The 15,819-nt window shown below is 39.1% G+C and overlaps 1 protein-coding gene across 14 annotated transcripts in view; it reads right to left on the reverse strand.

Moving 5' to 3' along the window:
- Positions 1-2,967: 2,967 nt before the first annotated feature.
- Positions 2,968-15,819, reverse strand: part of setd5 (SET domain containing 5) — a 165,767-nt gene continuing 152,915 nt past the window's right edge. For all 14 annotated transcript variants that reach the window (XM_048547472.1, XM_059649794.1, XM_048547475.1 and 11 more), the window contains 4 exons: positions 14,804-15,129; positions 13,278-13,453; positions 9,540-9,649; positions 2,968-4,780 (listed from right to left, as the gene is read on the reverse strand). In XM_048547472.1, the coding sequence (XP_048403429.1) occupies positions 4,136-4,780; positions 9,540-9,649; positions 13,278-13,453; positions 14,804-15,129 (1,257 nt within the window). In that variant the 3' untranslated portion in view covers positions 2,968-4,135. The remainder of the gene's footprint in view (positions 4,781-9,539; positions 9,650-13,277; positions 13,454-14,803; positions 15,130-15,819) is intronic.

Genomic DNA, 15,819 nt, shown 5'->3' on the forward strand with positions numbered 1-15,819 from the left:
CGTCCTTGAAAACGCTCCCATGGTTACGCCTTAAAAGACTGTATTCTCAATTTGCACAGGCTTTTACTTTTTTTTACAAATTATAGCTAATTGTAGGCTATCATTTTGAAGAGAAGAGCTAAACTCCAGTATTTACACGACGCATAGCACTGGGGTGCAATGGTTTGGTTGTACAGGACATCAGTGAGGCCACTTTTGGGAGTATTGTGTACAGTTCTGGTTATCCTGCTATATGAAGGTATTATCAAATTGGACAGGGTGCAGAAGAGATTTACAAGGATGTTACCAGGACAGGAGAGTTTGACTTATAAAGGAGAGGCTGGATAGGTTGAGAGGTGACTTTACAGAGGTTTACAAAATCATGAGGGACAGAGGGAAGGTGAATCACAAAGGCCTTTTTTCTAGATTAGGGGAGTTCAAAACTAGAGGACATAACGTTAGGTGAGCATGAAGGTTTAAAAGGGTCCTGAGGAGTAACATTTTCACATAGAAGGTGGTTCGTATGTGTAATGAGCTATAAGGGGAAGTAGTAGATGCCGGTACAGCATTTAATAGTCATGTGGACAGGTTCATAAAAAAAAAAGCTTGGGGAGGAACATGGGCCAAATGAAGGCAAGTGGGACTAGTTTACTTTGGAAAAGGTGGTCAGCATGGACAAGTTGGACAGAGGGTCAGATATCATGATATATGACGCTATAACTGTCTTCAACTGCAAACAGATTTCCAACTTCCAACCAGGCTGCAGCAGTCTCATAGGTCATAGTTATTACCAATGAGCCATCAAGATCAAGCTTCCTTCAACAGAAAATCTTACAAGGTTTCTTCATTGTTACATTCTTCTGCAAGACAGGTTGCTGAACATTTTGGTTCAGTGTCCAAACTAAAAGCAGTGAAGAGTCAGTCATGAATGCTTTGGGTTGTGTAAAAAAAGTACATTAAACAATTAAGCGTTGTTAACTACTGGAATGACTGTCACTTTTAATTGAAGGCCACAGCAAATCATATGTTTTTAAAACAGTTTTCATACCTTCCAAAGTCATATGAAATAACCCCACAAAAGGTTGGTATCCTATCATCAAGTCATCCTTTATTTACATGTGGAGAGTCCTTGACACTGATCCAGCTTTCTCAGAGCCAGCTCTTGGAGTCAACAGAACCTCTGATGCTCCGGTTTGTCTCTGTCAGCCAGGGGTCCCTGACTGGACCAGGTTAACAGCCCCAATCAGGGAATTCATATTCCATGAGGTCACCTGGTTGACCTCATTACAATCGCCACACACAAGATGTTAAAAATCCGTTTTTGAAACCTGTCATGGGCAATATGTCATTGGAAACATCACATGATGTTGCATTCAAATTTTATAATCAAAAGGTACTAATAATTAGAGGGAAAGATTGTTACCTGAAGCTGGGCCAATTAAGAAATATTTTGAGAAAGTCAAAACACAGCCACATTAATTGGCATAAGCTCCTTAAACAAAAACAACTGCTAAAAACAAAACTGTTTACTACTGAACTAAGTAGCTTCGACAACAGTAATGAACATCATGTCAGATGGTGGGGTGGATGGATTTCAATCCCACGAGATGTGCAACTGTTGGTGCGAGAGTTAAGTATGGGATCAGTTGAATAGTTAGGAATTATGCTATATATCTAACAGTTTAACCTTTCATGAGTAACTGCATTTAATCTTATTAGGATCTTCTTAATTCTGATTTAAATGGAGACTTTCAGGAGGTACCAGCAGAAGGGTGTTTTAGCAGAATCTTCAATTTCCTGGACAATTTCTTTGCAGTCTGCAATATCAGGGAATCTATTGGGCTTCCATGCAGAACTCCTATCTACACTGGAGTAACAATTGTTTGGCCATCAGGAAGTTCAGACTAATGTTTCATAGACAACAGAAATGGAGATTTCTCAGAGTGATAGGTACAGGTATAACATTTAAAAGACATTTCGACAGGTACATCAATTGGAAAGGTCTGGAGGGATAGCAGTCAAATGCAAGCAAGTGGGACTAGTTTTGTTTGGGAACTTGGTCAGCTGAACAAGTAGGACCAAAGGGTCCATTTCCATGTTGTGTGACTCCATGACTCTAGATTAGTGAAATGGCATGTAATTTTTAAATGTACCCCCTATTTGATTCACCCCGAACCATGGCATGACAACAACTTTCTATCTTAAAGGATATGTATGGAAAATATTTCACCAAAGATTTAACAACTAAAGTGAAATTATTAGAGATTCACAAGTTTTTTTAAAAATGCAGTCAACAGGGTATCCAGTAAGTTTATGTTCTTTCAATAAAGGAAACTCATATTCCCTTTCATTCTCTAGCCAAAAAACATTTAAGCATAAGCCTGGAAAGACTTGTGATGTGCCCATTGTTTTAACACAGATCAGATAACTAACCATGTAACATCTTGAATGATTTTCACTGTGACAAAGATATAAAACATTAGACACAAATGAAGAGAGCATGAAGTCTGCAAAGCTGGCTGGACACGAAGAACAATAATAAGTATTATTAATGGACAAAACTTTCCCGTGTTTAGTTCAAATTTCATGTTTAAAGTGTTAAACTACAGTAACGATTCTGCCTAACCTATAAAACACACCCCAGGCAAAGCATCGCTAACATCAAGTTTTGATGTTAAAAAATGACAATGACCAAATACTTTTTTCAAAAAGGAAGTTCTCCACCTCCTAAGTTGACTGCAGATGTTCATTTGGACAAGCAATTGATGTACATCAAGCATTATACTATATGCAATATGTATTTCAAGTGTGTAGAAAGCAACAGACGTATTCATAATAATCCAAGAAAAGGTCAGAATGACATCAGGATGCAATAAAGTGATAGGTTTAAAGTTTACATGAACAGGGCCATATATAGCGCTTCTATTTTCAGCCGTGCTATTAGGCAATAAAGTACCATGTACATAAATACATATGACTATGGAGAGATGAATTGTGCAGAAATGAACTGTTTTATTTTTGTACACTCCACAGGAGGGGTTGACTGTACATGTTTAGAAAGCAAGGCTCCCGTTTTATTTTTCACTTTTTAAAATTTCTCCTTGATTGTAAATGATGTGCAACTCAGTCAACAGCTACATTCAGGAACAAACTCGCCTCATGCACATCGCACATCGAAAAAAAAGACTGCACACGGAGACGCCCAATGAGAGATTGAAAGCTGTTGTCGAACAAAAAGAAAATAAAGAGAATAAAAAGGTGCAGAGAAATTATACACAAAAAAAATCAATGTACATAATGTAAAGACAGGCAACTAAATCCTCTGAGGATAACAAGTAGTTGTGGTATATACAGAGTGTTCTGAATAAAAGAACAGTATTAAACTCTCATTATACAATATGCAGCAAGACTGCATCACTTGTTTAAACTTGTATTCGTCACGTTACATCTTTCAAAATTGAGACCACTCCCACTCTTCAGTTGAACAAACACCTGAATTTATGATTTCAAATTAAAAAAAGACTTGCGATTGTAACAGTCACAGAAATTCAACAATTTTTCCACTCCCGCGCCTCAACACCAGGGGACTCACAGCATCAGGTGTAAAATAAAAATTCTGCAGCACCATGGATTAAATTCCGCTGTCTGGGTAAGGTAATAGCTAGCCTAGAATGGTTATATATAAAATTAGATAAATAAAATCTACTCCAGGATATTACAGTATGCATGTGAGAAGCTGGCACATGGAATGGTTGTCTACAGAAACTCTCCCCTCCCTATCACCCCTTCCCTTGTGCCTTAAATTCAGACGCTACAAATGCTTTCTTTTTTTGATTAAAAAAAGTTTTACTGCACATGACTAGTTTATTTAAAATAAACCGGAGGAAAAAAGCCTAAACAATATTTATCTGAATTATAAGCTTAAAATGTACCTTACCAATAGGTACACAATTCTTAACTCTTACTTTTATTTTTGTACAATATGAAGGGGTTCTAGTAAATGCTGGTTTAGGCCCAACAATCTCCAGAACATGAGGTCCATACTTTAAAGTTGTTTATGCCACTAAAAGTACATATGCTGGTGGCCTATAAAGATACACATAGATGAGTTATGCATCCAGGTAAACATCTCCAACATGATCGTGGCTGCAATAGTCTAGTAGGTGCTTGATTGTGTTCTTACATTTGCACCTTGGACCGGTGGAGGTTGGTACTGGGTTATTCCAGTATTTCGGTAGTGCTGAGAACTTGACGCCGTGGTAATCTTCGTTCCAGAGTGAAGTGCTTGCCCCGAATTTGCTGAGCCTAAGGTCCATGAACCAGATTGTGATGACCTTGCAGTGTGTGAAACAGTGGAGTTTATGGTGCTCAGGGTTGGGGTGAGAGTGGAGTCAGTTGTTATAGTTTTTGTGGTGCTTTGTAGTGGGGTAGCAGCTGTAGAAGATGTACTTCCAGAATTAGTCTTTTGTTGAGTGCTATTCAATGGATGCAAAACACTCCCAGAATGCTGCTGACCACTGTAGTACCCAGAATTCCCTACATACTGGACTACAGAGGTATCAACAGATGCTGAATGGACAGGACTTGAGTAGAGAGCGGAGAGAGGAGCTGTCGTAAGATTGGAATCTAGTTGATTCTGGGATCCACTCTGCCCTGGTGTGTGGGATGAAGATCTATAGATGAGTCCTTGCGTGTGAGCCATGGAAACACTTGAAGAGCCATGCGTTCTGTAGGGGGATACATTTTGTTGTGGAAGTACGTGGTGTTCAGAAGGGTGTCCTTCAGACTGTGCCTGTAGAAGCTGATCAAAATCCATTCATGCATAATAAGTAATTTTAAAATGAAACAACATTCTATTCCATGTATAACTGAAAAACATACATTTACAAAGTGCATTCACTTGAATTGTCACATTAACTGCCCATATCTTTTGTTTAGATCTATCCTATCACTGAATGATGGAAACCATATATTTGTATGTCACATGTGAATGGCTATTTTAAAACATCAACACCAAAAACAACGAATTTAGATTTGTTAGCCACCTCAATAACTTGTCGAAGTATCACAATTAATTTCCTGGCAACACTCTTATCAGGCCCATCAAGATAGTGTATCAGAACTCTTTCTTTCCCACATTACTTAGCCAACTCAGCTGACAATAACGTAACTCATTGCTTTGAGAAAAGCTAGAATATTAAAAGTACTTTCTCAAACACACATTACCTTGTACACTAACTGGATGTTTCATTTCACTAACTTTTCAATTCAAAATCCTAGCCACTGTAGATTAAGACAGGTTATTATAAACATTGATATTCAGAACTGTATAAGGGTTGTTCAAGCTACCAAGGATCTAAAGGCTGAAACTATTGGGCAGAGAGAGAACAAATGGAGTAATGATTCTAAATGCAATTTATTGATCTGTGCTTCAAGAATGTCTATAGCACAGAGAGATGACAATGAGGTTTGAGTACAATGAATGGTAACACAGGAATTTAGTGCAGATGGGAAACGGCGCACAGGGAGAAAGAAATGCTGCTTTATAATATTTTTTCAGACTCCAGCACTTGATGAATGTTCAAATGCATCAGTGAAGTGACCAGGTAAGTGATTGGTGGTGAATTCTTAAGGTCTTATTCTTCTAAATGGGTAAGTACTTTAATCAGTACCAAGGGGTAGGATAAGTGGGGGAGTCAGTTCACAATGCAGAGTGATGCCAACAGGATGGGTTCAATACCTGCAAGGACTCTGCAGCTCAATCTCTCCCTTCGCCTGAGGTATGATGACCCTCAGGTTAAACCACTGCAGATGTCTCTCCCTAATGAGAGAGAAGCTCTATGGTTTGGTAAGACTGTGGCAACGTAACCATTTGCCAGGGAGATTATTAACAGCTCAGTAATGTTTCTTAAATTGTAACTAATTTGCTGTCACATATGCTCAATAACAGTGATCTTGCGTAAAAGTCAATTCCCAAATTCTTGGTGCAAAATCTTCAGCTTTTCAAAAATCAACATGACCAGTGAAAGGTTCAGACCTAAAGGATGACAATTTTTCAGGACCAAATGACTTGCATCATTGGGTCATAACAGTGGTGGCAGATAGCAAATGCAATAGTTATAAGCTTTCAAAATTACTGAGATTCTGAAAGGGTTCTCTTGGATTGGAAAACAGAAAACGTGATATCTTTACGCAAAGAAGAGGTGGCAGAAATCAGCAAGTTACAGGCCAATTAGCCTAACACATCCATAAAAGCAAAAGACATTAGAGTCCATTATTAAGATAGTCATAACACGATACTTAGAAAATTGCAAGGCCGAATCAAGCTGGTTTTGTGAAAGAGAAATTGTGTTCAACTAATCTATTGGAGTTTTGCTATAAGACTACACTCACAAATGTGGTGTACTTGGATCTCCAAAAAAGCACTTAACAAAGGTTGCTGCACAACTTAAGAGCATATGGCACATGGAATAACATAATACCAAAGATAAAGGATTGATTAGCTAACAGATAGCAGACAGTAGGGATAAACTGGTCTTTTTCAAGTTGGGAAACTACAACTGGTAGAGTGCCACAGTGATTAGTGCTAATTCTGCAACAATGTACAATGTATACCGATGATCTAGATGGATTAACAACGTGTGGCAGCTAAATTTGCTGATGACACTTTGGTAAATAGGGAAGTAAGTTGTTTAGGGATGTTGACAGATTACGTGAGTGAGCAAAAAAAAATGGAGTATGACATGGGCAAATGTGATTTTTTCCAAAAGGATAGAAAAGCAACATACTATTTAAATGGGGAAAGATTGCAGCACTCAGTGGTACAGAGGGATCTGGTCATGAATCATGTGAAGTTAGCATGCCATTTTTTTTACTGCTAGGGAAATGGAAAACAAAATTAAGGATGCTTTGCTGCAACTGTACAGGACCTTGGTGAAACCACTTCTGCAGTATCCTAAACAGTTTTGTTCTCCAATCTGAAAAATACATAATTGTTTTAGAAGCAGTTCGGACAAGGTTCATTCAACTTACTCCTGGGATGAAAGGCTTATCTTATGAAGAAAGGTTCAGCAGGATAGGCCAATACACATTTGAGTTTCAAAGAATGAGATAATATCTTATTGAAACTTTCAAGATCCTGGGCAACGGCAGGGGTGGGATAAGAAGTAGGTATAAGAGGTTTCAAGACAGAGATGAGAATTTTCTCTCAGGAGGTAACTTGAGAATTTTCTTCCCATAAAGGTACTGGAGGCTGTTCTTTGAAATATATTCAAGGCTGAGATAGACTTTTGACAGACAAACCCGAGTTTATGGGGTGCGAAGGAGAAAGTGGGGCTGAGGCTACAACCCAAACAGTCATCATCTTGAAAGGTGGAGCAGACTTGATGGGCCAAATGGCATACTCCTCACTGCAACTGTTGCGTACATTTAAGGCTGAGAAAGGCAGATCTTTAGTCTCACATAAAATCATGGAATATGGGGAGTGCATAGGATAGTGAAGTTGAAGTCCAAGATCAGCTGTGATTGTACCGATTGGCAGAGTCGGCTAAATGAGCCATACAGTCTCCTCCTGCTCTCATCTCTTGGATTGTGAATAATTACAATGTGATTGAATCATGTAATAGCCTACATTCCAATTTTCCGAAAAACTTAATTGTAGTAAAGTTAAGAAGTATTTACACTTTGCTAAAAGACTAGCATGATCTTTAAGGGAAGTTGCTATCTATTTCTAAAACTGGTACGAAAGAAACAAACATTCAGTCTAAACTCTGAAGCTTTAAGGCCAAATGAATGACTCATTCCATAAGTGAAACATCTATGAAGTCCAGTAAGCAAACTTTGACACTTGGAAGAATTATTTGATAATGGGAGTTTCAGCAAATGCTACCAAAGCCTTAATTAGTTATACACAGAGGGGTGGAACTGTAAAAAAAAATCACTATAATCTGTGTGGAGTAAGCTATATGGATTATCATAGATCCTCAGGGTTGTATTTTGTGACAGTAACCATGGCAAAATTTATGATGTTTGCACATTAAATGCAGCTGAATATGAAATTCACAGTTGCTGTCAAAGCTCCCAGAGTGACTGAAACCACTCCCCCACCTAACTGCAAAGAAGTAGGATTCACCAAATTGACAATTATTTGTCCTTTTACACTATAAATTTGGCTGTAACAACCTTTGAGAAATGACATTTTGATCGTACAAGTGTACCCGGGTTTTTAAACAGTGGACTAACTTCATAAATGATGGCGAACGGCACCGCTGCCCTCAACAAACTAGTTTTTATTTGTGATTGCCAATTTCCCAAATAAAAATCTTTTTTTCTGTCAATATTCTAAAACTTGACAGAAGTTTATTCTTTAACTTCCACTTTAATCCCAGGAGATGGTGGTGTACTGCTAACGTCACTGGACTAGTAATCCAGAGCACCAGGCTAATGGGCTGGGAACATGAGTTTGAATATCATCATGGCTAATAGTGACATTTGAATTCAATTAAAAACAAATCTGAAAAAAGCATCCAGCCTTATGATAATCACAGAACCACTGTTGATTGTGGTAAAAACTCAACAGATTCACTCCTTTAGGTAAGGAAATCTGCCACCTGTACATGGTCTGGCCTTATGTGACTCCAAATCCACAGCAATTTGGTTGTTTTTAAAAAGGTGACTGGGCAATTAGAGATGGGTAACAAAAGATGGCCAAGCCAGTGACACCAATATCACAAACGAATGAAATAAAAATACCAATAATTTCAGTATCTTTTTTTCGAGGGTTGCTGGGAATATTCTACCCTACTTGATGCCATCACTGATGCTGATTTGGTGCCAGGGCAAAATTAATGTCCGGAAAGTGAAAATTAACGTTACAAAGTTCACTGGAGCTTTGTGGGCAGCTTTCTTTCAGTCAGCAATGAATACCATCACCAGGGGACCATGGAAACCAGGCTTCAGTGTGTCTAAGGGTGCACACGTGCAAGCTTGAGGAAATTGAGTCTGCTAAGAGAACTTAGGCATGAAGAACTATCAGACTCTGCAGCACTAAATAAGAGACATTTTTGGATCATAGTATGCTGATTGTGTTTCGCAAGGAATCAGGGAGATAAAGAAACAGTGGGTCATTACAAGAACAGCAGAAGGAGATACAAGTTACAGATATGGGAAGACACAAATCACTGAAATTGTACAGAAATAAGAGGCCTCCCCTACACCTGTATAAGGTGAAAAACACTTTATAGGTAGATTCAGCAAATTGTGATCTTAAGCAATACTAGGAAAAAGGGTACTTGAGATAAACAGGACAAGAACAGGAGAGTGGTCATAATGGAAAATTTAATGAGGACAATAGTAGCCCTTTCAGACACCTGACTGAAAACTGGACAAGTATTTGACTCAGAGTGTTACAGAGCTTCAGAAAGGAACACAGCAATAGGATTAATAATGAGCCAGCAGACACGACAGACTGAAAAACCTTTCTCTGTTCTGACAACCTTTCTGTTTCAATTATACAACTTATAAGAATTAGAATTTATAAGAATATTGAAATACTTATTTACCTGATGATTATATCTGGAAGGACTGTGACCATATCTCTGGGGACTATGAATTGGAGAAATCTTGGTGTGTGCTAGGCCATGTGTCTCCTGTTCATCTCCATTTGTGGAATCTGAAAAGGCAGCAATAACAGAAATGTCACATTGGCTGCGAAAAACAAGGGCCAACAATTCTGCTATTCTTCCAATTGAAAATAAGCGACTAGAAATTAACTTGCAATCATAGCTAAATGTATTCTATAAGGAAATTTGAGCCAATGTGGGGAAGTGTGAGTTTATGCACTTTGGCAGGAAGAGGAGGTGTAAATTATTTTCTAATTGGGGAAAGGCTTTGGCAATCTGAAGCACAAAGGGCCCTTGCAGTCCTAGTCCAGGTTTAGTTGCAAGTTAAGAAGGCAAATGCAATGTTAGCATTCAATCCAACAGGGCTAGAATGCATGAGAAGGGATGTACTGCTGATGCTGTATGACGCTCTGGTCAGACCTCATTTGGACTACTATGAGCAGTTTCAGGCTCCATATCGAAGGTAGGATGGGCTGGCCTTGGAGATCCAGGGGAGGTTTACAAGAGTGACCCTGGGATGAAAAGCTTGTCATACAGAATCATAGAATATTACCGTACAGAAGGAGGCCAGTCAACCTATTGTTTCTGAGTCTCCCAAAAAAAAACTACTCGACAAGTTCCACCCTACAGTGCACCTTTGTAGCGCTCTAAATTCATTAATTTCAAATACTTAGATGGCTCTCTTCCAAAACTTCCTATGAAATCTGCCTCCGTCATTCTCCCTGGCAGCACAATCCAAGCCCAAACAACCGAGTAGAGAAATTTCTCATCTCACTCCTAGCTCTCTTGCTGACAATCTTGTAGTTGTTACCCCTCGTTACTAACATATCGAATGGTGGAAACAGAATATCTTTTTTATCCTGTCAAAATTGCTCATAATTTCAAAAACCACAGTAAGGTTACCTCTTAATCTTCTTCGGTATAAGGAGAATAAGCCCAATTTCTCTAATCTGACAGTAGATATGCCATATTTATTTTTCATGGGTAGATACCTAGCTTGCACCCTATTCACCCCTCCTTAGCCATTTCTCTCAACTATTCATTTTATCCTCCAAAATGGATTTCCAATCAACCTGCTCCAGTTCACTTTTAGACCCATAAAATATGTCCTTTTCCAGTCTGTAATCTTAATCATTGATTGATTTTTTATCGTTTTTCAACTTAATATCAAACCTTGTTATATTATGATCACTATTTCCCAAATGAATCCCCACGCTCATGTGGAGGACTCTGGGTCTGTACTTGCAGTTTAGAAGGATGAAGGCGGTGGACCTCATTGAAACTTACAGAATACTAAAAGGCGTGGATAGAGTTGACGTGGGAAAGATGTTTCCACTAGGAGAAACTTGGACCGAAGGGCACAGCCTCAGAGTGAAAGGATGTCCCTTTAGAACTTAGACAATGAGGAATGTCTTCGGCTAGAGATAGAACTCACTGCCGTACGAGGCTTTGAGGGCCAAATCATTGAGTGCTTTTTAGACAAAAGATAGATACGTTCATGATAAGGGGATCAATGGTCACTAGGAAAAGGCAGGAGAATGGAGTTAAGATGTAAATCAGCTATGTTTAAATGGCGAAGCAGACTTGATGGGACAAATGATCTAATTTTGCTTTCAGTCCAAGTTTCCTCGTGCAGTTCTTTGGGCACTATGGTAACACTGGTTTCTACTGTTATTTTGAACAGAGACAGGAGGGAACATCACCATCACACTCTTGTAAGACCATAAGAAACAGGGTCAAAAGGAGCCATTCGGCATCTCAAACCTGCTCTGCCATTCGACAGGATCATGGCTGATTGTCATTCCTCACTCCGACTTTCTTGGCCTTTCCCAATCAGCTTTGATTCCTCTACTGATCAAGAATCTATCTCAGCCAAAGCGCATAACTTCAGGTCATAACATCCCTGAGCTTTCAGAAACTAAATATTAGCAGATAAAGACCAATCTAATAAGCAGGCCATGCACTGTGGATAAAGGGCAGCCCATTGATATACTGTCCTTGGAATTCTTGAAGACACTTGATAAAGTTCCACATAAAAGGTTATTGCGTGAAGTGGGTATTCACAGCACAGGAGGTAACACATTAGCATGGCCAGAAGATCAGCTGGCTGGCAGGCAGAAAACACAATATGCGTAAATGAACATTCTTTAGACTGACAGCACGTGACAAACAGGGTTCTACAGTGGTCTGTGATATACCCACATGTTTTTTTCAATTTATATCAATGATTTAGATAAAGGACCTGAAGGCAGAGTGGCTAAATTTATAGATGGCACAAAAGATAGGTAAAAAAGAATTATGTTATGAAGATGACATAACAAGGATGCAAAATGTTAAGATGCAAAGGTTAATTAAGCGGGCAAAAACGTGGCAGATTGAGTATGTCAAAAAATGTGAAGTTCACTTTGGCAGAAAGAATAAAAAGAGCAGAGTATGTTTTAACTGCATACTTCTGAGGCATAGAAACATCTAGGTGTTCTTGTGCATGAGTGATAAAATATCAATACGCAGGTAAAGCATGTAATCAGAAAGCTAATGGGATGCTAACATTTATTACAAGAAATTGAACATGAAAGTAAGGATGTTATGCTTGTTGCACAGGATGAAAGTGAGACCATATCTCAAATATTACGTGCAATTTTGGTTTCCTTATTTAAGAAGGATGTGAATAAATTACAGGCAGTTCAGAGGAGGATGCAAATACTTGCTACCTAGAACGAATGTGTTGTCTTCTAAAGAAAGTTGGATTGGTCGGGTTTATTGCCACTGGAGTTTAGTACAGAGGGGGTGATATGACTGAAGTTTGTAAAATTATGAATGGTGTTACACAGTGGCTCTGGAAAGGGTGTTTGCTCTTGTAGATGAGTCCAGCAATAGGAAGCACTATTTTAAAATTAGGGTTTGTCCTTCGGGACAAAAATAAGAGGAGTTCTTTTTCTCTCAGAAATATTGCTACTTTGGAACTCTGCTTAAGGAAGCAGAGTTACTGGATAATTTTAAGGTAGAGGTAGATAGATTCTTGTCAGGCAAAGGTGTCAACAATAACTGGGGGTATATGAGAATATGGAATTCAGATCTTATTGAGTGGTTTGAATGGCCAAATGATCCACTTCTGCTCCTAATTCAAATAATCAAATGAACATACAGATGGATGCGTGAGTGTCAAGGATAATGTTGACATGATTTGTCTGTTTTTAAGGGGAAAAAGATCTTTAACTTCGCAATGACTTAGGGGCAACATAGTGGTTAGCACTGCTGCCTTACAGTCCACAGGGACCTGGCATTCAATTCCACCTTGTGTCTGCACGGATTTCCTCCTTGTGCTCTAGTTTCCTCCCATAATTTAAAGATATGCGAGTGCATTGGCTATGCTAAAATTGCCCATAGTGTCTAGGCGCAGGCAAGGTGGATTAGCCATGGTGAATGCTGGATCACAGGGATTGGCTTGGGGGCTAGGTCTGGCTGGGATGCTCTTTGGAGGGTCAGTGTGGACACAATGGGTGAATGGCCTGCTTCCATACTGTTGGGCTTCTATGATTCTATAAAGTATTCAAATGTACAATTAAAAAGGTGCAGTCCAATGCACTTGAACACTGGAGTAGAACGAATTTCCACATTCAAAGCAAAATAAATATTTGAAATACAGAACATGAACTTGAATCATTAGGAATTTCACACCTGTATCCTTCTCCCTGCAACAGTCCACTGTATTAGTTTCTATCCTCCGTAGAACACGATCCAGCGTGCTTCTATCATCTCCAGATCGCTTCATACTTCCCATTTCCGCTCGCCTCAGAACATGTTCCAACATGCCTGGGTTCTCTCGCAATCGCTCTACTGAGGTAGGAACCATCCTGAAACAAAAAGAAAAATTTAATTTAAAAAAGCTTCTTTTCCAGATAACTTTCATTTTCCTGTCCACTGCTTGAAAACCTATTAACATGATCCCTTTCCTCTGCCAGAAGTATTTATGCATGTTGTAGTGATTATTCTTGGATTGGGTGACTCAGAGCTCAGGAAGAAAAGAAAACCTTTATTCTAAATCTTCACTGAATAGACAATCTACTTAACCAAATTAACGTGTTAGAGGTGGAACTAAAGCTCACAACTATGAAGTAAGATATTCTACAAATGAAATGACCGAGTAATGAGCATCTGGAAATATATATGATCACGATAGGATAATTAACATACAAGTAACACGTAACCGATATTACTCTAACATCTGCAGGTCAGATTGAAAGACGACATCAGGCTACAATGAAGTATGTGAACAGAGAGGTCTTAGACAAAACTCTGGAGAGCTGTATTGCATAATCCATAATGTACAGATGTAAAAAAACGTTACAGTACCTCAAGAGTGGAAGAACATCACTCTAAAGTCAGCAGCCTCTTAAAGAACATGCTTGAATACCCATAGCCCAGGGATACTAAGGACTAGTCCCCAACTATGCTTGTGGCAGTGTTTGGGTTGAAAGTATTGACTAAAACAATTACATTGCTGGCACTTCTTTACACAGTATATATTTTATATTATATCAGACTTATTTTAGGTGCATAGGAAAAGAGTAGGACCCTCAAGTCTATTCTGATACTCAATGAAATCATGGTTGATCTGTCATCCAATTCCACATACTTTCTTTGGACTCATATCCCTGAATACTTTTAATAACCAAAAAATCCACCAATCCCAGATTTAAGATTAAAAATAAAATTAAGAAATTTAGCATCAATTGCAATTCCAAACTTTCACCACATTGTAGAGATGCTTTCTATTTTAATTCCTGAAACGTGTGGCTTTAATTTGGAGAACGCCCCCGTGTTATATTATCTCTCAATCAAATGCAACAGTTTTTTTCTATTTTTGTTTTCAGATTAGATTAGATTCCCTACAGTGTGGAAAAGGCCGTTCGGCCCAACAAGTCCACACCGCCCCTTGCAGCATCCCACCCAGCCCCAACCCCCTATAACCCACACATCCCTGAGCACTACGGGCAATTTAGCATGGCCAATCCACCCAGTTTTGTTCCCTTGATATCTTGAAACTTCAGTCCAAATAACCCTGAATTTTTTAAATGCCAGCTATTACAACTCTAGTTCTTGTATTTTTACCTTGCATCTTTCAGAGCCCAAGTATCACTCTGGATGATCTACACTGCACTTTCAAGGCAATAACACTGGCATTAGTTAACAAGTGTACTCACCACCTCGTGCTCATGCTGTCACGGTTTTTGTTGCTAGCTGCAGCATTCTTGCTACTACCAGAATCTGTTGGACTGATCTCTTCAATCTGAGGCATTGAGGGGTGCACAGGGGATGAAAATCCACTAGGGGGTGATGATGATCTATGTGATGATCGAGACATAGCATTGGAGTCGCCATTAGCTGCTGTTTGCGCATAAGAGCCGTCACTACTTCGTCTTGTTGGTGTGCCCACAGTGCTGGACATCTTGGAAGGGTCTGAGCTTAGGCTGTCTGATTTACTTTCTCTTGCCTCCTGCTGTCGTTTTCGATATTCCAGCAATGACACCTTGAGAAGAAAAACAATATGAGAGCCAAGAATCCCTTCCTCCACTTTGATGGTAAACTGTATAAAATGTCTTCAGGCACAGGCAATTGGCATGCTTGGACAGCAAAGTACATCTCAACCGTTAGTGGAGTAACATCTTAACCCTCTGGGAAATGATACATTTCTAATTCACATCAGTAAAGCATCATTATTCTAAATCCCAAGTTTTGTCATCATGGCCAAACCAGAGCACTCATCTTTTAATCAGAAGGCCATGCAGTGGAGAATTTCAAGCCCTATTCCAGGAATAATCAAAGCTGATATTCAGTACAGTGCCAAGACACCGAAGCATTGTCAGAGATGTCATTCATTGGGTGAGCTTTCAAATCAAGGTTCCCAGCTGTTCATGATGCTGCTGTTTCAACGGCATTATTCAGAGGTATCTTCCCCAACATTCTTCCTTCAGATACTACCATCAGCAACAGGTTAGCTGATTATACATCTATTTTCAAGATCTTGCCCCGCTTGCCAGCATAACAGTTTCTGCACTTTAAACAGTGGAAATATGAAACAATTTGCCACTTCTATGACAAGGCAGAAGACATCATTGTAAGCACAAATCAATTTTCCTTGTGCATACCATAAAAGCCACAGCTCCTTGAAAAGTATGATTTCCTACATCCTGAGCAGAACCAAGTGAAGCATGGATTT

The sequence above is a fragment of the Stegostoma tigrinum genome, chromosome 11 (genome assembly GCF_030684315.1).
Source record: "Stegostoma tigrinum isolate sSteTig4 chromosome 11, sSteTig4.hap1, whole genome shotgun sequence".
Lineage (NCBI taxonomy): Eukaryota > Metazoa > Chordata > Chondrichthyes > Orectolobiformes > Stegostomatidae > Stegostoma > Stegostoma tigrinum.